Source organism: Rhinopithecus bieti, unplaced genomic scaffold (assembly GCF_001698545.2).
Source record: "Rhinopithecus bieti isolate Rb0 unplaced genomic scaffold, ASM169854v2 scaffold_83527, whole genome shotgun sequence".
Taxonomy (NCBI): domain Eukaryota; kingdom Metazoa; phylum Chordata; class Mammalia; order Primates; family Cercopithecidae; genus Rhinopithecus; species Rhinopithecus bieti.
In genome coordinates this window covers 439,860-461,231 of record NW_016837625.1, presented here as the reverse complement: position 1 = coordinate 461,231, position 21,372 = coordinate 439,860, and the positions used below count along the sequence as shown (strand labels likewise).

Below are 21,372 nucleotides of genomic sequence, written 5' to 3'. Positions count from 1 at the left end.
CAACCCTCTGGCCCAGGACTGGTTAGGGCTCCCCCCTGCTACCAGCCCAGGTGCCCAGTTGCCTTAACCCCATCCCACCCTGCACACAGCCCCATCACAGGCCACATTGCAAGGGAGTTTGTGTAGTGACCCATGTTTCCTAACAGGACCCAATTGTCAAGGCTCAACTCAAAGGACACCTCCTCTAGGAAGCCAATTTTCCATTGGCTTGTTTCTTCACCCAATCAACATTCATTGATTGGCTTACTCTGTGCCAGATATCATCACGTGAGGAGTTGGTGGACAAAACTGTGGAGCCTGGTGGGGCTGGCCTTCCTTCTGAACCAAGGGAGCAAATGAAAACAATTTCCCACAGTGGCCTGTGCCATGAAGAAGGCATATGAACTAGATCATTTCTCTGCATGACACACTTCCCTTCTCCAGGAGTCCATCCTTTTTTGCCCCGCATCCTCTTCGTTCCCTGAGCCTGGACTGCAGCCATTTCTTCCCCGCACTTGGATGACCTGTCTCTGCATCCCTCCCTCACTGCTCTGAGAGCTCACATGAGCAGGGGAGGGGAGGGTGGGGAGATCTATGCAGCTCAGTTCTTTGCACAATCACCCTATGAAGTAGCAGTTATTATTATCTCCCCAGCCTTTTATTTATTTATTTATTTTTAACAAATTAATAAACTGAGGTTCAGATGCTAAGGTTAGATACTCAGGATGATATATAAACCCAGCTCTGCCTATCTGACTCTAAAGCTGAAGCTCTGGAGGCTGAAAACAAAATAAATCACTTGTCATTTATATCTGCAGTCTTCCAATGGTGCCGAGCCATGCAAGGCACAGGAAGGCACACACACCGAGTCGGCTGAACTTCAAAACCCTGAATCCCCCTTCTCAAGAAGCACTGGCCTTTTGAGGATGGGGTGCTGGGGTGCCCCTATTTTCCAAACGAAAAAATGAAAGTCCAGGATGCTAAGAGCGTTGGGTCTCGGAGGACAGCGTGGGCTCCCAGCCTCCCGGGCAGCTGGTATCCTGAGTTCCACCATCTTATCTCAGGCCTAGGATGGCCACTAATATCCCAGTGTGCAGGCAGGGGCTGGGCACTCACTTCAGGGCAGGAGCTGGGAAAGAAGGCAGAGAAGAGCTTCCCCAAGTCCATCTTACGGAGCACAAAGGGCCAGCATCCAAGTTGCCAGACTTGGCCTGCAGGGCCTCACTTTACCTGCTGTGCAGAAAAGAGACCACAAGGGGGCGATGGCCCAAGCAGGGACCAGGGAGGAACTGTTGCTTGGACTGGGGTGGTGGACAGGAAGGTAGGGACAAGAGGTTGGATTCTAGAGATATTCTTAAAGTGGAACCAGTAGAAATGTCTGATCAATAAGATGAGGGGTTGAGAGAGAAAAGAGGAGTGGAAGATGATGACTGGGTTTCTGGCCTGAGCAACTAGAAAAATGGAGGTTCCATCCACAGTGATGGGAACACAAGGATGGCCAGTGGGAGCAGGTTCGGAGGGATGATGAGGCAAGGCAGAATGGGGGGACTCCCACTGGTCAAACAGAACAACTACGGCTCGGCTCTGGCTGATGGCTGCTCTGCAGAAATAAGGGCTCTGATTTTTCAGATATCAGAAATCCAGGTTTTTACATAAAAGCTCTTGATTTTTATATGTTTGCAGTAAATTCAAATTTACAATGATATGTAGGCTAATCCTATGAAAGCCAAATGAAATACATCTGTGAGTGTCTGGCCTACAGGACACCTCTTGTATCCCCCGCTCCTTCTTGCCTTTCAAGGTCCACTTAGCTACCACCTCCCCCAGGAAGCTGCCCATGACTGTTTCAGCTCCAGAGATGCTTGTGGCCCCTCACAGCCCCGCAGGGCTGAAAATCCCAGACTGGAAGTGACAGGAGGGCAAATAGGGGGTTTGCTTATCCATTTCTTGTGCCTCAATCATAGGATTTGGCTCAGAGGGGGAGTTAATGAATGAATACCTGGCAAATGAGTGAACGGACAACTAGCTCACTTGATCCCTCTGCCCTTATTTTGCAAATAAAACTGAGTCCCAGATAAGGGACATGACCTGCCAGGGTGGGATCTGGGGCCAGGGTCTGTTTACCGTCTGGCCTCTGTTTGTCAGCTGTCCCCCGAGGCTGGGCCAGGCTAGGCCAGCAGGAAGTATAGAGACAATTGCACAATCTTATCGAGTTATGCCATGGGAGGGTAGAAACAGGATCCTGAGCAGCTCTTGAGCATCTGGGTAGAGGCTGTTTGGGGGATGTTTTTCCAAGAACTTGCTAAGGTGACCCCAACTGGGGTCAGGGCAGAGCCAGACCCTAGAACTGGGTACCTCTGCAGGTGTCATGGCTGTGGGACAGATGGCATCCCAGATGGCAGGACTGACATTAGCAATCAGTCAAAGTGACAGCCAGTCCCCATAGGTTGTCCCTTCTGAGGGTTCTGACATGTTTCCTTTCAGCCATGGGGAGGGCAGATGGTACCGGGTTTGACCATCAGGGTTTGTGTTCAGATCTTCTACGCAAGGAAATTAGACAACATAGGAACGGGAGACTCCAGCCTCATTCCTCACTGTTGGAGATGGAGAATGGAGTCTCAGAGGTGGGAGGTGACTTGCCCTGAGGTCACACAGCAAGGAAGCCACAGATCTGGGACTTCTGGGACTTCAGATCAGAAGTCCTGACTCTGAGACCTGCACTGGCCAACGGCTTGAGTCCTCACAAGCCGTTCCTCACACCTTCTGGCCTACCTCAGTTTCTTAATCCACAACATGGGGAGAAAAATAGGATCTATCTCCAGAGGTTGTGAAGATGAAGCAAATGGAAGGAGCTAATGCTGTGTGACTGCACTGTGTAAAGCTATATAGAAGATCACGAATATACAGCAACTGCCCTTCTAAGCCTCTAGCCTTGAAAGTTTCTGGCTGTGGCTGTCTTTAAAACTTCCAGGGTGACACAGCTCTCCATCAACACAACAAGAATGGTGATACCGAAGGGCTACTGAATGGCTCTTATAGCCACTCCTCTATGTGTGACTAATTCATTTAATGCTTAGGCCCATTCCATGAGGTAGGTGCTGTTACTATCTCATCTATAGGATAAAGAAAGGAAGGCAGAGAGAGGTCCACAGACATGCCCAGGGCTATACAGATAGAACATGGCAGGGCAGGGAATTGAACCGAAGCAGCTTTGCTCTGAGACACACTTCATAACCGCTACGTAACATGGCTCTCCTCGGCTGATTTGGAATTCCTTCTCAATGTCTAACCTAAATCCCTTTTGTTGCAGGCTGTGCCTATTCACTAGCCCCTTCCTTAAACAAAGAAGAAAGTTGCTCCCTTCAACCCCCACTCTTGTGCTGAGAGGCCTCAATTCTTTAGCCCCTGTATCCTGACTCCCTGGGTCTTGCCATGCAGGTCAAGGGGGGGCCAAACGGGAACCCTCCCCTTGTGCACGTATGTATGCGCACACATGCGGTGTGTGAGATGTGTGTGTGCGTGCACGCGCACACACGTCCACACAAATCCCCTTCAAAGAGGACTGGTGAGGACTGGTGAGGACTGCAGCACCCTGGGCTGGCCCTCACCTCCTCACTGGCCTCCCTGCCTCCTTTCCTTGTCATCTGCTGCCTCTGGGCTGTTTCCCAACACCCAGACCTGTAGAAGTAAGTCTGCTGCCTGAACCTGCTCCATTGCTTTCCTGCATTCCCAGACCATTCCCAAATCCACCCTCGCCCCACCTTTACTTATTTACTTATTTTGAGAGGGGGTCTCGCTATGTTAACCAGACTGGTCTTGAACTCCTGGACTCAACTAATCTTCCCATCTCAGCCTCCCAAAGTGTTAGGATTACAGGCGCGAGCCATCATGCTCTGTCTAAAATCTTTTTTTTTAAACAGTCTCTGTCGCCCAAGTTGGAGTGCAGTGGTGCAATCTCTGCTCACTGCAACCTCCTCCTGCCAGGTTCAAGTGATTCTCATGCCTCAGCCTCCTGAGTAGCTGGGATTACGGGCATGCACCACCACACATAGCTATTTTTGTATTTTTAATAGAATCAGAGTTTCGCCATGTTCGCCAGGCTGGTCTCAAACTCCTCCTGGTCTCAAGTGATCCTCCTGCCTTGGCCTCCCAAAGTACCTGGATTATAGGCATGAACCACCGTGCCCAGCCTCGCTGTATCTTTGTGGTGCACTCTCTTTCCATTCTAGTATTTATTAAATATTTTCTTTTAAAATCATCTGGCTTAAAAAATTGGACCTCAGTCTAATCAAGCTTCCTGATCTAATTCCCAGTTAACAGGAACTACAGGTAACAGAGGAACAGCTTTAATGACATCATGAGGGAGGCAATCAGCCTAATCCTGAAAGTGTGACATGCCACAGGCAAATTTGTTCCTTCAACAAATACTGCAAAGATGAAAAAGGAAGGAGAGCCTCTAGGTAAAAGGATACTTACGAGACACGTGCATGGTGTGGATCTTGTTAGGGCCCTGATTTGAACAAACCAGCTGTAAAAAGACATTTCTGGAGACCCTTTGGGAGAGCTGAACATGAAAAACAGCATGGAGTGGGTGGAAGAAACTCAAGCATAAGGCGCAAGCTGTGCCATAGAGTCGTGGGATTCGCCTTACAACTCCGAGGTTCACCTTCACCAAGCAGCTATCTTCACTTCCACACATATTTCACACTTTCAACAATCAGAAGCTAAAAGCAATGCACAAATTAATACATTGGTTGGATTTCACCCCTGAATACATTTATTTTAAAAGGAAACCTTATATCACTCCTCAAAATGGAAAACTAGGATCATCTGCTGTAAGTAGAAGGTTACCATGAAAACAAGACAGTGTTATTGAGTTTCACACAGATACTGTTTCCTGCCAAAGATGCTGGGCTTAAAACCTGCCCCGTTTTTGTTACAAAGAAGCCCAGGGAGAGAACTGAACTCACTCTTACCTGGACCCACCTTTCTGGGAGCACTGGCCTACAGGTAAGGGCCACGCAGCTCATTTTCTCTGCCACATGCTTCTCCTTTATCAGGGAATGGTGGTGACAAGCCTGGGGGCAGGGACAGGTCCACCCCAGCTAGTAGACAAGGGCCCCTGCTTACAGCAGGGAGGGGCTCAGCTGGGGGACTCGGCCTCTGCAGAACCTTGGGGCTTTCTTCAACACGCAGTCCAGAAGCTATACGGCTGGGTACAGATGAGGAAACCGAGGTCCACAGGGGAGCAGGACACTGCCCTAGATCTCCTGGCAAGTCCATGGGGTATAACCAGAAAGGACAAGACTCCAGGTTTTCTGACCTTTAGAACTGTGATCATCTAACCTTTCCCTTGTTCACAGATATTGCTTGAGAACCCACTGTGTGCCAGGCACAGGGCGCAGAGGGGCAGGAGTGACCAAGACAGACAGTCTCATGGAGCCGACATTTGCAGACAGGGGATGCAGGACAAAAACGCTGAGCAAATGAATGAGATAATTTCCCAGGATGGTGAGGGTGACAAAGAAAACAAAACTGAGCGACGTGAAAGGTGAGGGGAGGGCGGCGCTATGCTAGACAAGGTGACGGGGAGGGCCTCTGTAAGGAGGAGACTCGGGCTGACACCTGAAGGACTAAGAATATGGTGGAGGAGGTCTAGGGTAGAGAACTTCATGAGCATCTGCAGCCAGACCTCAGAAACCTCTGGCTCTGTTTTTAAAACTTTAGATACTGAATTAATTGCGGACTTACAGAAAAGTTGCAGGAAGAGTACAAAGAACTCCTGTATAGCCTTCACTCAGGTTCCCCACTTGTTACCATTGTATCCCATTTACTTTCTCATGTTCTCGTTTCTCTACGCACACACATCTGTGCTCGCATACACACCTTCCCCCTGTAACTGAGAGTAACGTGTCCACCTCAAGCCCCTTACTCCTTCAAAGTGTCTTTCCTAAAGACAAGGACATTCTCTGGCATAATCACGGTTCGGTTTTCAAAATAAGGGCACTGACATTGACTCGGTACTACTCTCCAATCCTCACAGCTCATCCAGAGCTGCCAACTGACCTCATGCGGTCCTCTATGGAGAAACAACCCCTGATTCTTAAGCCTCTCACACACACATTCGGGGGCAATGTTCCCAGGAAGGCCTTCCAAGGAGAACACCCAGGCTGGCCCTGTGAAAGTGGACAGCGCAGGGCAGCATGGGGGAGGCTGTGCTGCCGTGACTTCCGCAGGCTGAGCTTGCAGGATGTGGATGCGCCAGCCCAGGGCCAGCAACTGCGCTGCACGGAGCCAGGTTGGAACCTGACACAGAAGGATAAATGTGCACCCCTAAAACACCAAAATAGCCCTTCATATTTTGAACCAAGTAGAAAAAACAAATAAAGCTTTAGAAAGATTTTTTAAAACATTATATATAAAGCCCCACATTCCTCGATCTGTTCACATGTCCCTGTCAACCCTCATAAACGAGCTCTGCAGGGCACACGAGGGCCTCTGGGCCTGGAAACTGCAGTGCCTTTGGAAATGACCTCTCCCTTTACAATACTCACACGGTGTTGCAAGACAAACAACAGCCTGTGTTTATTTTAAAATTCAATATTTTGTTTACTTGGTTACTGAGTTTTTTGGCACTCCTTAAATTCTGTGCCCGAGGTGAACACCTCACTTGTCTCACCCTAATCCCAGCCCTGACCACCAAACACCAGACACATGAGCTCTGCTGAGGGCACAGAACACGTGCCCAGACAGCGTCTCCTGACGAGCCCGAGGACAGGTCCTCGTGCCCACTTCACAGATGAAGACAGAGAGGCCCTGTATTGATTTGCAGGGGCGTCCGTAACAAAACACCACAGACCACAGGGCTTAAACAACAGAAATGAGTTTCCTCACAGTTCTGGAGTCTGGAAGTCAGAGCGAGGTGAGTTTCTGCTGAGACCTCTCTTCTTGGCTTGCATGTGGCTGTGTTCTCCCTGTGTCTTCACATGGCGTATTAGTCAGGGGTCTCCAGAGAAACAGAGCCAATAGGAGATGCATATATAGGTATATGTATGTATATACATTTTTTTAAAAATAAGGAATTGGCTCATATGATTACAAAGGCTGACAAGTCTCAAGATCTATAGTCAGCAAGAGAGCCAGGAGAGCTGATGACTTAGCTTCAGTCTAAACGCCAGCAGGCTTGAGACCCAAGAAGAGCCCATGTTTCAGTCTGAGTCTGAAGGCAGGAAAATATCGACGTCCCAGCCTGTGGGCAAGAGACCCTCTTACTGATTACTGAGCCTTCTGTTCAATTCAGGCCTTTAACTGACCGGAAGAGGACCACCCAGGCTGGGGAGGGCATTCGGCTTCACTCAGCCCAATCCAAATGTTCATTGCATCCAGAAACGCCCCACAGACACACCCAGAGTAATGTGTGACCAGACATCCAGTCACTTTATGGCCTAGGCAAGTTGACACATGAGATGAATATGGTGTTCCCACTGTAGGCAGCCCAATTTCCTTTTCTTATGAGGGCGCCAGTCAGATTGCATTAGGGCCCACCCTAATCCCCACATTAAAGACCTTATTTCCAAATAAGGTCCCATTCGGAGGTACTGGGGTTACGACGTCAGCAGATGAATTCAGGGAGACACTTTTTAGCCTGTGACAGGCCCTGCTGGGCAAAGGGCTCAGCTTGAAACCACTCAGGCCCAGATGTCTCCCCACAGAGTCAACTGGGCAAGTGAAGCTCCTCAGGTTGGCACGATCTCCCCCCCGGAAGGAAGGACCTGTTCAACCAGGTGGCTGCCAAGAAACTGCTGAGGTACAAACAGTCACTTGGGATGGACTCATCTCACATGCTAAATCCAGCAGTTACTAAGAGCAAGAAGTGTTTGTGGTGAGAAGCTAGTAAGGTCTTGACCCAGCAAGAACGCTTGCCCGAATCAAATCTCCATGAACCTAACACCCGTTTCCCACTTCTTGCCACCAGTGGGATCCTGCTAACACAGAAGGCAGCCAGGGAGGAGTAGAGGGCATAGTGAAAGACTGAGCCAGTACAGAGCCTGCTGACACCTGCAACGCTTGCTTTAAATGCTCTCTGGATGGGCCCAGTGAGGATCTGCTGACTGAGGCCGGGCAGCCCATGGCTCGCACTAGGAGATCAGCTGCTCTCTCTAAACCAGCGGATTCGGCTCTGGATGCTTGATTCTCATTCCTTCACTGCACCTATTCTGCTGAGGACAAGTTTCTCAAGGCCCTGCCAGTTTGGTCAACCTGCCCCTCTGGGGTATTTCTCACCTACACCCGCACCTGAATCTCACCAGCCCAGTGGAAGTGTCGTAGCTAATGCTCGCCATTGCAGGGAACACAGGCCCACATGCAGGTCCTGTCCGGCACATAGGCTCCCCTAACAGCATTCCCATGCCCCCAGGGACTGGCTTCTCCCCGACAGGGCACAGTGCTGGTGAGGTGGGAATTCAGAAACCTGTGCCCCACGGAAGCCCAAGGGTCCCTGGAGGCTCTATCCTGCTTTCTCCTCCTCCACTGACATCCCAGCACTGCCAAGGAGCAGGATAGGACCTGAACTCGGCCAGTGAAGCTCTCCTGAGACTTGACAGCTTGAGTGGCGGCACAGGGCTGTGGGCTTCCGGGGAGCTTTGTTCACAGCTGTGAGCCTGCCCTTGGGGGTACAGAGTAGGCGCCCTGGCTCCTAATCCACTTCTCTAGCTTCCTGCTGGTCCCCTGAACTCCCAAGAGTGGCTCAGTAAACTCCCTTTTTGCTGTAGTTGGCCTGGGGCTATTTCTGTTGCCCTCCACCAAAGACTCCATCAGACATGAGGCACCATCTGCACATCCTTCTCAGGACTCTTCTGCCAAGGACACTGTCTTCCCTACGTGGACGTGACAAGTCCTCCTCATCTCTCAAGACCCATCTCAGCTCTACAACTCTTAAGAATCCTCTCCTGCTTCCCCAGCTGAAATGATTGCCCCCTCTCTTGAATAATCACCACACTTATTTCAACTGACTCCATTAAGGAAAAGAAAACCCACCATTGATTGAATGCCACTGGATCCCAAGTGCCCCCACACCTGTTAGGTCCTCTTCCCAACCCCAGGATGCTGAGGGTTAGAGTGGAGAAGTGATTTGCTATTGTGGCAGATTCTATTTCCAAACATGGCTGCAATCTCATCTCCTGTCCCACATGCTCTGCCAGAACCTTGCCACTCCTGATCAGGCGTAGAGTTTAAGTCCCTCACCATGGGCTTGGGCAGCACTTTTTTGACTGTCCTGGTGAAGATCATGCCACAGAAGTGATGCTGTGTGTCTTCTGAGGCCTAGTCATAAAAGGTGGCCGTTTCTACTTGGCTCCCTTTCCCTTGGATTGCTCGTCCTTGGGACCCCCGCGCCATGTTGTGAGGACGCCCAGGCCACAAGGAGAGTCCTGTGCAGGTGTTTTGGCTGCCAGCCCTGGCTAAGGTCTCAGCTGTCAGCCAGTAGCATCTGCAAGGTGAGGAAGGGAGTGAGTGGCTGGGTGGTTGAGGGGGCAGGTAAGGCTTCCTAGGAATCCACCCCCGGTCTTCAAAGCCCAGCTGACATTGAGTAGAGCAGACTCTGCCCAAGTTGCAGTTCTATGGGATTTTAAACCACTAAGTTTTGGGGTGATGTGTTATACCGTCATAACAACCGTGACAGTTACATGCAGTCAGAAAGCATTCATTAGTGTGGAGGAGACACAAGATAGTGTAGCTCAGTGGAGTTGGTCACCTGGGTTGATAAATTACACTCCATTTCTGTGACCTTAGGCTGGTCATTTACCTCTCTGCTTTCAGTGTTTCCTTGTCTGAAATATGGAAAAAATAATAGCATTCATTTCACAAGGCTGTTGTGAGGATTAACAGAGATACTGAATGTAAAGCTACTTAGCACATATAAACACTCAAAGAAAGTAATAATAAATAAAAATAAATAGTTTAAAAAAGCAAATTATGAAAGGAGCCAGTCAGACTGCATTCCCACTTCGCCTGACTTCAGAACTGCACTGTCCCCTCAAGCCACAAAGCCACCCAGGGTGCCCCCTGTAGAGACACTTCTTCCTGGACTGAACTTCCCTGGCCAATAGATGAGGCCCGGGGCATCAGCTGTGTCGGGGGTGCCCGACAGCCTTGGATGAGCCCAGGAAGCTCGGCCAGCTTCCCAGGCTATGTGCTTGGAATCCCATCCACTGAGCTCCCTTACTGAGCCAGCAGTTTGGGGAGCTCATCCCAAAGTGGGTTTCTAGATGCTGTGTTTTCGAGATCCCTGGCCTCTGTTCTTTCTAATAGAAGCAATCTGTGAAACCTGCGCATCAGACCAGCTGGCACCTTATGTGATCAGAACTAGTCCCACATCCCAAACCAGACAATGGCATCCATGGTGTACTGAAGGTGAGGTTGCAAAGTCAGTGTATGGGCAGAGTTCCTACCACTCTTGGAAGCATCTTACTATGGAGGGCCTGGAACTACACAGACCAGGGAAACAGCACATGTGCGCCTCACCCTCCACTCCAGGATGCCTAGGGCTGCGTCGAGCTACAGGTGTGCCCCCATACCATTTACATGCTCTCCTCTCTGAATCTCTCTTTCTCTCATCTTTATATTAAAAAAAAAACACCTGGCTTTTAATAGCGAGTGTAGAAAGAATGTGGGGACGTGGGACTCTCACCCACTACTGGTAAGGCTACACACTGCCAGGGCCACTTTGGAAAGCAAGCTCACTAAGCCTAGGAAAGTTGAAGACACTCATGTGCCATCCTGGTACAAACCCTCCATAAATGCCCGCAGCCATGCACAAGGAGGCAGGGGCAAGGGCTCACTGCATCCCTGTCTGTAACATCGACAAATGGGACATCACCAAAATACACAAGAACAGAAGAGCAGATACTCAGACCGGGGCATGGCTGTACCATGAAATACTATACACCAATGAAAATGAATCAATGAAATCTACACATTGCAACATGGATGAATCTTACCAATAAAATGTTGACTGAAAAAACAAGCTGGCCGAGCTTCCTGGGCTCATCCAAGGCTGTCGGGCACCCCCCACACAGCTGATGCCCCGGGCCTCATCTATTGGCCAGGGAAGTTCAGTCCAGGGAGGAGTGGCTGTACAGGGGGCACCCTGAGTGGCTTTGTGGCTTGAGGGGACAGTGCAGTTCTGAAGTCAGGTGAAGTGGGAATGCAATCTGACTGGCTCCTTTCATAATTTGCTTTTTAAAACAATTTATTTTTATTTATTATTACTTTCTTTGAGTGTTTATATGTGCTAAGTAGCTTTACATATGGTATCTTGAAGAGATATCTGCATACCCATGTTCATAGCAGCACTACACACAATAACAAACAGGTGGGAACAACACAAGTGTCCATTCGTGGATGAAAGGATAAGCAAAACGTGGCCCATACTTACAGTGGAGTATGATTCAGCCTTAAAAGGAAGGACATTCTGACTCATGCTACAACATGGATGAACCTTGAGACCACTCTGCTAAGTGAAATAACAAAATAACAACAACAAGAACATACTGTATTGATTCCATTCATATGGCAGAGCAGTGAAATTCATGGAGAAAGAAAGTAGAATAGTGGCTGCTGGGGGTGCGGGGGGAGTTAGGGTTTAATGGATACAGAGTTTGGGAGGATAAAAAAGTTCTGGAGATGGATGGTGGGAATGATTGCACAATAACATGAATGTACCTAATGCTACTGAATTGTACAATGGTTAAGATGGTGGATTTTAATTCTATGTGTGTTTTACCACAATTGAAACTTTTAAAAAAGCAACTAGAAGTTTATAATACTATGATCTAAAGTTTAAAAACATGTAAAACAATCTTTTGTGTTAACAACGTTGTAAAAATGTACATGGCAACAGATGGATAAAGAAAACTTGGTATGTATATAAAATATGTGCATATATATAAATATATATGTATATATAAATATATAATGTATATATGTGTATATCTATAAATATAGATATGTGTGTGTATATATATGTATAAAACGAAGTACTACTCAGCCATCAATGATATCCAGCCATTTGCAACAACATGGATGGAACTGGAGGTCATGATGTTAAGTGAAATAAGCTAGGTACAGAAAAACAAAATATCACTTGTTCTCACTTATTTGTGGGATCTAAAAATCAAAACAATTAAAACTCATGGACATAGAGAGTAGGACAGTTATCAGAGGCTGGGAAGGGTAGTTGGGGGATAGAGGGGGAGGTAGGTATGGTTAATGGGTGCAAAAAATAGAAGGAATGAATAAGACCCACTATTGGATAGCACAATAGGGTGACTACAGCCAATAATAACTGAATTGTACATTTTAAAAATAATTGAAAGAGTGTGATTGGATTATTTGTAACTCGAAGGATAAATGCTTGAGGGGATGGATACCCCATTCTCCATGAAATGTGTATTTCATGTTGCATGCCTGTATCAAAACATGTCATGTACCCAATAAATGTATACACTTACTATGTACCTACAGCAATTTAAAAAAATGTGCATGGGAAATCTACACACCAAACAAGAGGGACTGTTTAGGCTTAGCTCTGGGGAAGCAGGGAGGGCATCAGATTTGTGGGGTGGCCCACAGGGGTGGTCCATCACATCACTAACAGCTTATTTTGGAAGCTGGGTGATGGGTATACTACTCTCCTCCACATTTTCTTCCCACCTAAACTATTTCATTAACCAAAGTACCCTGAGGTCAGCTGGGCTCTGGCAACTTGGGAGAGGGCTCACTGCCTCCCATAATGGCCTTTGGGCCAGAGCTAAAGAGTCTACAGAGGCACCTCCCCGCAACCAAGGCAGAACGCAGAGGCGCCCCGTGAAGATTTCTTTCCACACCGTGAAGATTTCTTTCCGTTTGCTAGTTGAAATAAGCGGCTCCGCTCCTCCCCCTGCCCCAGCCTCTGGCAGAGCTCCAGGATTATTTTACATTAATTTAAGATCACTAATGAAGAATAATTAACAGCTTTGAGGGAGCCTGGCACACCCTGTGTTTAGAAGTGGTTAATTATGCATTGTCTGCAAAACACCCCTTTCATGCTCTTAAGTTTGGGATCGCTGTTTTAAACAACGGAATATGGCATCAGGCAAAAAGCCAAGTGGCTCCATTTGCAGAGCCTTCCTGGGGAAGTATCCATTTGGGTGAGGACAGCCACTTGCAAAGCCCCTACTAAGTGCTGTATATTCAGTGTTTTCCTAGCATTTACCCTTGAAATCCTCACACAAGGGTGAGAGGTGAGCTAAGCATCCTTCTTCCCTCGTGTTACACAGCTGTGGAGGAAAAGTGACTTTTCTAAGCTCCCTGCCACAGTGAGGTCTGACCACAAAGTCTGAGTTCTTGCCCACCTGGCTGATGCATCATCATTTCTGGTTGACAACTGCTGGAAAGATGACTGCCCCCAGCCCTCAGCATGCCATTTGCCAGGGTGGACAGCTGGAGCTGCTCAGCTGGCAGCATGCAGCCTCCACAGCTGGACCCCCTGGTTAAATCCCAGTAGCACCACGGACTGGCCATGAGCCTTTGGACAAGCTACTTCTCCCCGTGCCTTGGTTTCTTCACCTGGAAAATGGAAGAATCATGACTCCACTTCGCGGCATTAGTGCGCAGAATTGGTGCTTAGAACGATGCCTCATGTGTAACAGACACTCACTGAGCTTCACTGCCCCACCTTCCTTTCTAGCTCTTCCCCTGACACACACCTAGGCTTCAGCCTCACCTCTGATCATTTATGCACCATGCCAGGCTTGGTCCCACCCCCATACGTTTGTTCATGCTGTTTTCCACCCACAGTGCCCTCCCCTGTCTGGAAAATTCCAACTCCCATATCTAGGCCCAGATCAGATGCCGCCTCCTGCAGGAAGCCTTCCAATAAGACCTCTCTCAGACTGCTGGTACTTTGTGCACCCTCTATTTATCCCCCATTCTTAACATTCATGAGTTGTTAACAGGTCTTTTCCCTTTGTAGGTTGGGAGCTCCTCAAGGATTAGTCTCATTTGTCTTCGGAGCACAGTCAGGGCTTAAGAACAAGAGTACAGGCTCTGAGTAAGAACCTCCATAGGTCAGGGGAGGGGATAAAGGGCGCTCTCACGGGTTCCTCCTAGAGCCTGAGCCAGGCCTCTCACACTTGGACCACGTGGCCCCCAGAGTGTGACTCTCAGCTTGCCACTTGCTTGCTAAGATCCTTCATGGGCTCCCCGCTGAATGTAGGACAAGGCCCAGGCCCTGGTCCTGAGCCCCAGTCCCTGGTACCCCTTCCCAGCTCCATGACCTCTTGCCATGACCCGAAGACACCCTTCCCTTTTAAAGCCTCTGGGTTTTTCCCACGTGGTTTACCCTCTGCCTGGAACACCTGTGCTCCCCATCTCAGCCCAGCAAACTCCTCCAGACACTTCACCACCTGGCTCAGCTGTCAACTCCTCCGTGAAGTTCTCGCACCCAGCCCTGCTCCTCTGTCAAGACTCTGACCATGACTGGTGCCTGGCCAGCTGAGCCCTGTGGAGCAGGGTCTGTCCCTCATTTGTCCCTGCCCCGCCCAGGACTGTGGTGTCTACATGGTCTGAGACTGTAGACATTCAAGAGAGATTGCATCTCGAGACAGGAAAGACGGGTCAGATCCTGTGGCCGCTCTTCTGCAGTTGCCTGCCCTCTGGTTTTATTCTGCTCACCTGTGCACAGGGGCTTCAATGCTTCTTTTGCAGGAGGGATGAGGATGAACAATTAAGTATATAAAGTGCCCCACCGTGGTAGACACTGAATCACTGACAGCTGGATGTGCCCTCCTGAGGCCACGTGAGCAAGCCTGGGGGCAGGGGTCGGGTGAAAGGCTGTACCACGGCGCTCAGGGCCCACTGGGTGTCGGGCTCCTCTCTGATGTGGCTTGCACTAATCAGACGCAGGACAGGCCACTCTTGCTGGCACCCTCCCAAGAGCAGGGACTTCCTTTCACAGCAGCAGGGGCTGCTGTGAGACCCTCTGTGCCCTCCTCCTTTGGAGAAAGCCCACTGGAAGGGAGAAGAAAAGCTCCCACACTTTCCCAGAATTCCTCATATGCTAATGGCCGCAGACTTCACAGAGTGTGAAATCAGGAAAAACTAATTCCCTCAGAATAGACCAGACAATTCCTTCCTCTAGGTCTTTAATAACACGCTGTTCAAGGTGACCATGGCGACGGCTCCACGATGATCTCCTGCTGGCCCGGATGCAGGTCTTTCTTGACCAAGGTGTGCACTGGAAGAACACACATGCTCGGAAGAAGCTGCCGGGGGTATGAACATTCGGGCTTGGGTGCCTGCAAGCCCTGTCACCTCAGGGAGCAGTCCTCAAATCCACGTCATCGAGTCCGAATCCCTACAGATGGGAAACTGGCTCAAAGAGAGAAAGTGACTCGCCCAAGATCGCACAGCCAGGAAAGGGACTGAACTTCGGTCTCCTGATCTCCTGACCAGGGGACCCCCAATTCTGCCTCCCCAAACCTGTGCTTAGGGAGGAGGCAGGCCAACCCCTGAGTGATCCAACCCACGAGGTCGGAGCGAGTGTGCTGGGAAAGGGCAGGCTGGGACCCCGGACCGGTGCAGCTTCCCTGCCTAGGGCTCACCCCAGCAGCACGGAACAATGAAACACAGTGCCTGGCCACAGAGCAGTCCAGGCTGACCCTTTCTCTGCAGAAACTCTACCAGTTTCAGGCCAGAGGGAGAGGAAAGAACAGTTAAGCCCAGTTGCAAAGTGAACCACGACAAATGCCACCACTGGTCTTGGCCAGTGGCGGGGACCCTCTGCCAAGATGAGGAAGCCCTGCAGTCGGGCAGGCTCAGAGCGAACTTTCCCTCTGGGCCCCGTTGCCCTAGCGGCCAAGGCTCTCCCCAGAGGGTCGACTTACCTTTTGTAGGCTCCATGCAGGGGCTGTAGGCACAGGAACTGCCAGTAATCCAGGCAAAAGGCCTTGAACTTGAGCATTTTCACCTTTTGGTCTCCAGCTGGACCACGGTAGCGTCTCCGCAGAGACACGGAGAGGGGCTGGTGGGAGGTGGAGAACCGGCCGCTTCGGCCCGCCCTGGTTCCTGCCACGGCGGCCCCCACTCACATGGCCCAGCCCGCCCGGCGCGGCTTGTACAGTACACGCCTCCAATACAAAGAACAGCCAGCACAAAAGCCTAGCAACTCATTCATGCAGCTCGCCCGGCCCGGCTCATGCTGCTGCTGTCTCTGTTAGCTGGTGCATCTGAGGGCTTCCCTGGGGGTCCCTGGGACACACCAAGGCAGCTCTGGCTGTATCAAGTTGCGGGGGCCCCCAGCCCATCATCCTGGGGGGCCTGGATGCTAGGGTTCCTGATGGTGGCTCTGCAAGCCTGTTCTTCCATTCAGGCCCTGGGGCTCTGGGTGGTGGGGCCGGCACCGGCTGGGCAGTCCTGCACCCGCCTGACTGGCCCAGAGTGGCTGAGGCCAGGAAGACCCAGGGAAAGCAGGTAGGGAGGGGGCCAGATGACAGGCAAACACTGGCCTCTTTTGCCAGATAAATTACGTTTGGCGGAATCCCTTTTCAGCCTGTGCGAGGGAAAACTCACCATGTAGCCACATGGTGCTTGGGGTGGGGGCAGCTGGGCTCTGAAAGGCAGGCGGAGGAAGACTGACAGGGTCGCCCAGCGCCTGCTGTTGCCTGGGTGACGGGGACACATTGATAAAATCTAAAATGGAACCGCTATGACAGCCGCTCATTGGCTGCCGGCAGGGGAATCCTGTCGCTAACCAGGGAGGGGAGCGACTGAGCTGCCGGGCCACAGACAACCAGGCGCATTGTTGGGCAGAGGGACCCCAGGCAGAATGGGTGGCCCCACGGGCCAGGGGACCTGGCAGTCACAGACAATAGGAGAGGAGGCCCCGGCCCAGCCTCACCTCTCCCCTCATATCTCCTGGGATCTGGCTGGTCCCAGCGTCTGCTCCAACCCTCCCATGGCCCGTTCCCCACATACCAGCCACCCGAAAATCTGAGGCTCTGGCTCCCAGATACACTGGCCACCCACACCCCCGTGAGTCCGGCACGCCGTTGGGTTCCATGCAGTCTGCTCTCGGGAGCGCTTCCTGCAGCTCCGCTCCTCCTCGTCAGTCAGGTCCCACTCCAGTACCTCTCCTGTCTAAGCTACAGCAGCCCAGCCCCCTTCAGTCACTACCCCGTCTGATTCTTTCCACGGGACAGCCCATTCTCTGACAGGATCCTGCTTTTGCATGCTTACTTGTTAACTGTCTTTCTCCTGACTACAAGCAACTACTTCAGGGCAGGGGCCCATCTCTTTTAAGGGCCGACCCACTACAGGGGCTCGATAATCATTTGCGGAAGGAAGGATCTTGAATAGTGTATGAAAGGCTGAGGCACCACACTCACCCCCTCTGGCCACTTTGGGGCCCACGTTTGCACAGCCCGACATCGTTTGCAAAGCTGTGGTCACATTCCATTCAGACGAGGAGGTCTTCCTACCTCTCCACTCCCCGTCAGATGAAGAAACAGAGGCACAGAGAAGACCCCATCCCCAGAGGTGTGCACATAGAGCCCAGGAGCTGCTGGCCAGGAGGGATGACATCCAGGCCGTCGGATGGGAGCTGGGGCCACAAAAAAGACAAGACTCTGTGTGCTTCTAGCAAGGCTGCTCAGCTTCCAAGGGCCAGGCTGGGAACCAGAGGCCTGATTCCACCCCATGCAAAGCCAAAGAACAACGTCTCCCACCTCAGGTGGCATTTTCTCAGTGTCATTAGCAAAAATGCTGCTTCTAGAGCAATGGTTCTCCACCAGTGGCATCCTGGTCATCCCCTTGCCGCAGGGACATCTGGTAATGTCTGGAGAAATTTTGGTTGTCACAAATGGGGAGAGAGTGCCAGCATCTAGTGGCATTTAGATGTCACTAAACACCTTACCATGCACAGGACAGCCCCCATACCAGAGAATGGTCCTGCCCAAAATGTCAGTAGTGCCAAGGTTGGGAGGACTTGTCTGTAGTCACTTTCCCTTGGAGGCACCCATCCTGGATGGCTGGAGAGGGAGAGCTTTCCAAATGGCTGGGTCCAAGCCTCCTACAGTTCAGTCGGGGAGTGCGAGGCCAGAGGTAAAGGGGGACGCCCAGTGTCATTGTAATGGACCTAGGCTGAATGCAAGACACCCCACTTGGGCTGATAACTGGGGGCTGGCAGGGGAGACGCGATGTGCCGAGTGTGATGCGCTTGTTTGGCAAGGTAGCACAGGCGGGGCCGGCAGCCCTGAAGTGCTGCCCAATCCTCCCCCACCCCCCCATCCCCCCCAGAGAAGGACATTAGCTTCCCTCTCACGCTTGTGGCAGAGGAAGCCGGCTGTGCCTTTGAAAGGCAGCAATTACTGGCTGGGACCTTTGTTTCTGAATTCCTAGGCTGTGCACAGGCCTCTAGAATGTCCGAGGGTCGGGATTCTCAGAAGCTTGCCCCCAGTAGCAGAGCTGTGCTTCCACTGCACTAAAAGGGCACAGAGTTACGGTAGCAGTGGGGGTCCTGGGCCCTAGTCCTGGACCTGGCACCAATGCTCTTCTGGTCTCTAGATATCAGGTATCCTCATCTGTGAAAGGGGAACATTGATCCTGGCCCTGTCTGTGTCTGAGGCTGCTGTGAGGGTTGGGAGTCAGGACGCATGCCAAGGCAAGATGGCAGGGATGGGGCAGGCCCCACTTAGCACCTGCCTCCTGGCCACTCCTCCAGGCATGCTCTACCCCAGGGCCTCTGCACCACTGTTCCCACCAGGCTGTTGGGATGCTCCTCAACCCTCCTGTGCTTCCAGGCCCAGAGGCCTTCCCTGGCCACCCTCCCATCTCTGTCTATTCCCTTCACCTGGATTTATTTTCTCCATAGCTCTTGTCACCACTTGACACGTTATGCTAAAAACCAATTTCTTTGTCTGCTTGCTACCTGTGCTCCTGCCTGCCACAGATGCTCTGTGAAGGTAGCAGGACTGCTCAATGAGGGATCCTGAGTGCCCGACACCCGCAGGTGCTCAGGAAATATGGCAGAATGCAGAGGCTCCTACAGCCTCCACTCTGACCCCTGCTCTGTCCTCCAGGGAGTGAGGCACTGGGGCGTTGGCTCTGAGGTCAAGTGTGACTCCATCCGATGGAGGGCTGTGCAATGAGACCCGAGTGGGCAGGGCCACAGAACCTGCTCGGCCCCACACACCCTAGAACAAAGAGCCCCATCCACCCTCCCTTCATGCCAGAACTTTCCTGGGCTGGCCTCAAGCAGGGCACCTGACTGACCAGCCGGCAGAGTGGACAATGCAGACAGAGCTGCAGTGGTGGCCATGGCATGGGTGGGTGGTGCAGAGGCCAGGCTCAGCCCCTACAGGAGCCTCCTCAGCCTCCTTCCCTGGGGTCACCCTGACACAGGCACCCACAGGCCTGCTGGCACCCTAGGCCAGCCCATCAGGGGTGAGAGTGTGTGTACCAGTGTGAGCCTGCAAGCACATATGTGTCAAAATGGGGGCTGTGTGCCCATGTGCAGAAGTGACAATGCCAGAGTTTGACTACAAGAAGAACTGGGTGTGGGAATGTTCTGGAGTGTGTATACGTGTGTGCATGTGAGATTGTGCAATGGGCATATGAGGAGCTGTGAGTATGAGGGCAGGGAGTGTGCTATGGTGTTGGGCAGTATTCACACCAGGATACCCAAATGTTCAAATCCCGGCTCTGCCCCCGCAGTCTCGAATCCTGAGCAGGTGACGTCTGTGGAGTGGGCTAACAATAGCCCTGACTTGCTGGGTGGCCATAAGGATTGTCAGCTTTCACTAAGCAAAGGAAGTACTATTATGATGCTATGTGGGTGTGACTGTGGAGTGTCCGTGCAGAGGATCAGGTGAGTGCGTGAGCGTGTTGCTCATGTGTATACACGTGTGTACCATTTGGCTCTGTGTCCTCCAGGAGCGCACGTGGCGGGGCTGCCAGTCCCCAGCTGGCTTGGGGAAGCAGGGCCCAGATGGCCACTCCCTCACTCCCTGCAGCCCAGAGTTTCACAGTCGGTCGCTCTGACATCTCCTTTCTGTATAGCATCTGCTGCAACCCTGACATGTGGGGCCCAGTCCTTGGTTGCTGCCTCCAAGGACAGGGCCTACTACCTTGTGAGTCTCCTTTTGGGCTTGTTCAAAAACCCCCTCTCACAGAAGCCAAGCTCTTTAGCAGGACGAAGCTCCCTCCCAAACCTCCCTCAACTCCCCTCCTCCCTCTCTATGCCCCGGCCACATCCACCCTGCACAGGTCCCCACACAGGGTCCTCCCTTCCAGGACCACTTGTTTCCCACCCCAAACAGGGGACCAGTCAACTTCTAGTCACCTCTACAACGCAGTACAGATGTCCCCTCCTCCCCAGTTCACATCGATGCACCGAACACAGCCCTCTAAGTCACCCCCACTGCCAGGACAGGCTGCCTGTCACTTGTCTTTCTTGCCCATGAGACTGGAACAAGGATCTGCTGACATCCAATCCAGGGAGCTTTCCTCTAGGCGCAGTCTCCAGTATTTTGTGTGTGTGTGCGTGTGTGAAAACAGAAAACGCTCTTTTTGGAAGACATCAAGATACAAAGCACACAGAAGCAGAGACCCTCAGACACCCTGGCTCCCACCAAGCGCAGCTGCACACCAATAGAAACCGTCAGGCTTCTCCCCTGGGCTGCAGCCTTGGTCGTCATGGGAACTGCCGGCTGCAGGCTGGTCCTCGGGAGACCCACCAGCCTTGGATCTCAGAGGAACTATCAGCTGCAGCCTGATCCTCCGAGGGGCCTTCCGCTGAGCTCTGGTCTTTGGGGTAGGAACTTGGACTGCAGTCATGCTCTTTGGGGGGACCTTGATTTGAGGGGAAACCACTCCAAGCTGTAGCAGCTCTCAGGGGACATGTCAGTAGTACTGTGGTCCTTGGGGGAATTTCAGGGCCAAATGGTGGAGCTAATTTCCCCTGATGGGCTCCTAGAGGCCCGCCTCTGGGTGCAGATGGACAGTGGGGACCTAAGGAGATCCTGGGGCAGGCTGGGGTGGACGGCAAGACAGTACCTGTAGCGGTCAGTTGAGAGGCTGCTTCCGGTGTCCAGGGAGCTCCTGAGGTGGCAAAAGCGAGACAGGGTTACTTGTGGTCCTACACACAGCAAACCCCTTGGGGGCCATGTCCACTCAGGCCCCAGCAGGTGGTCCCAGGACAGGTCCTGGGGCAACTGAGCAGCCCTGGGAGGAGTGTCTGCCCCACATGCAAGAAACCATGTGCTTTCCTTCCCCCTGCTGGGTCAATGGAGAAGCTGCCTTGTCTCTAGCCCACGGCAATGTCAAGTCCCACTGCCCCCTGTTCAGATGGGGAAACTG

The 21,372-nt window shown here is 51.7% G+C and overlaps 1 protein-coding gene across 3 annotated transcripts in view; it reads right to left on the bottom strand.

The window, feature by feature from the left end:
* The window catches only part of IQSEC1 (IQ motif and Sec7 domain ArfGEF 1), a 176,658-nt gene that overhangs the window by 131,454 nt on the left and 23,832 nt on the right, over window positions 1–21,372 (bottom strand). For all 3 annotated transcript variants that reach the window (XM_017865852.1, XM_017865849.1, XM_017865851.1), the window contains exon 2: window positions 21,070–21,114. In XM_017865852.1, the coding sequence (XP_017721341.1) occupies window positions 21,070–21,114 (45 nt within the window). The remainder of the gene's footprint in view (window positions 1–21,069; window positions 21,115–21,372) is intronic.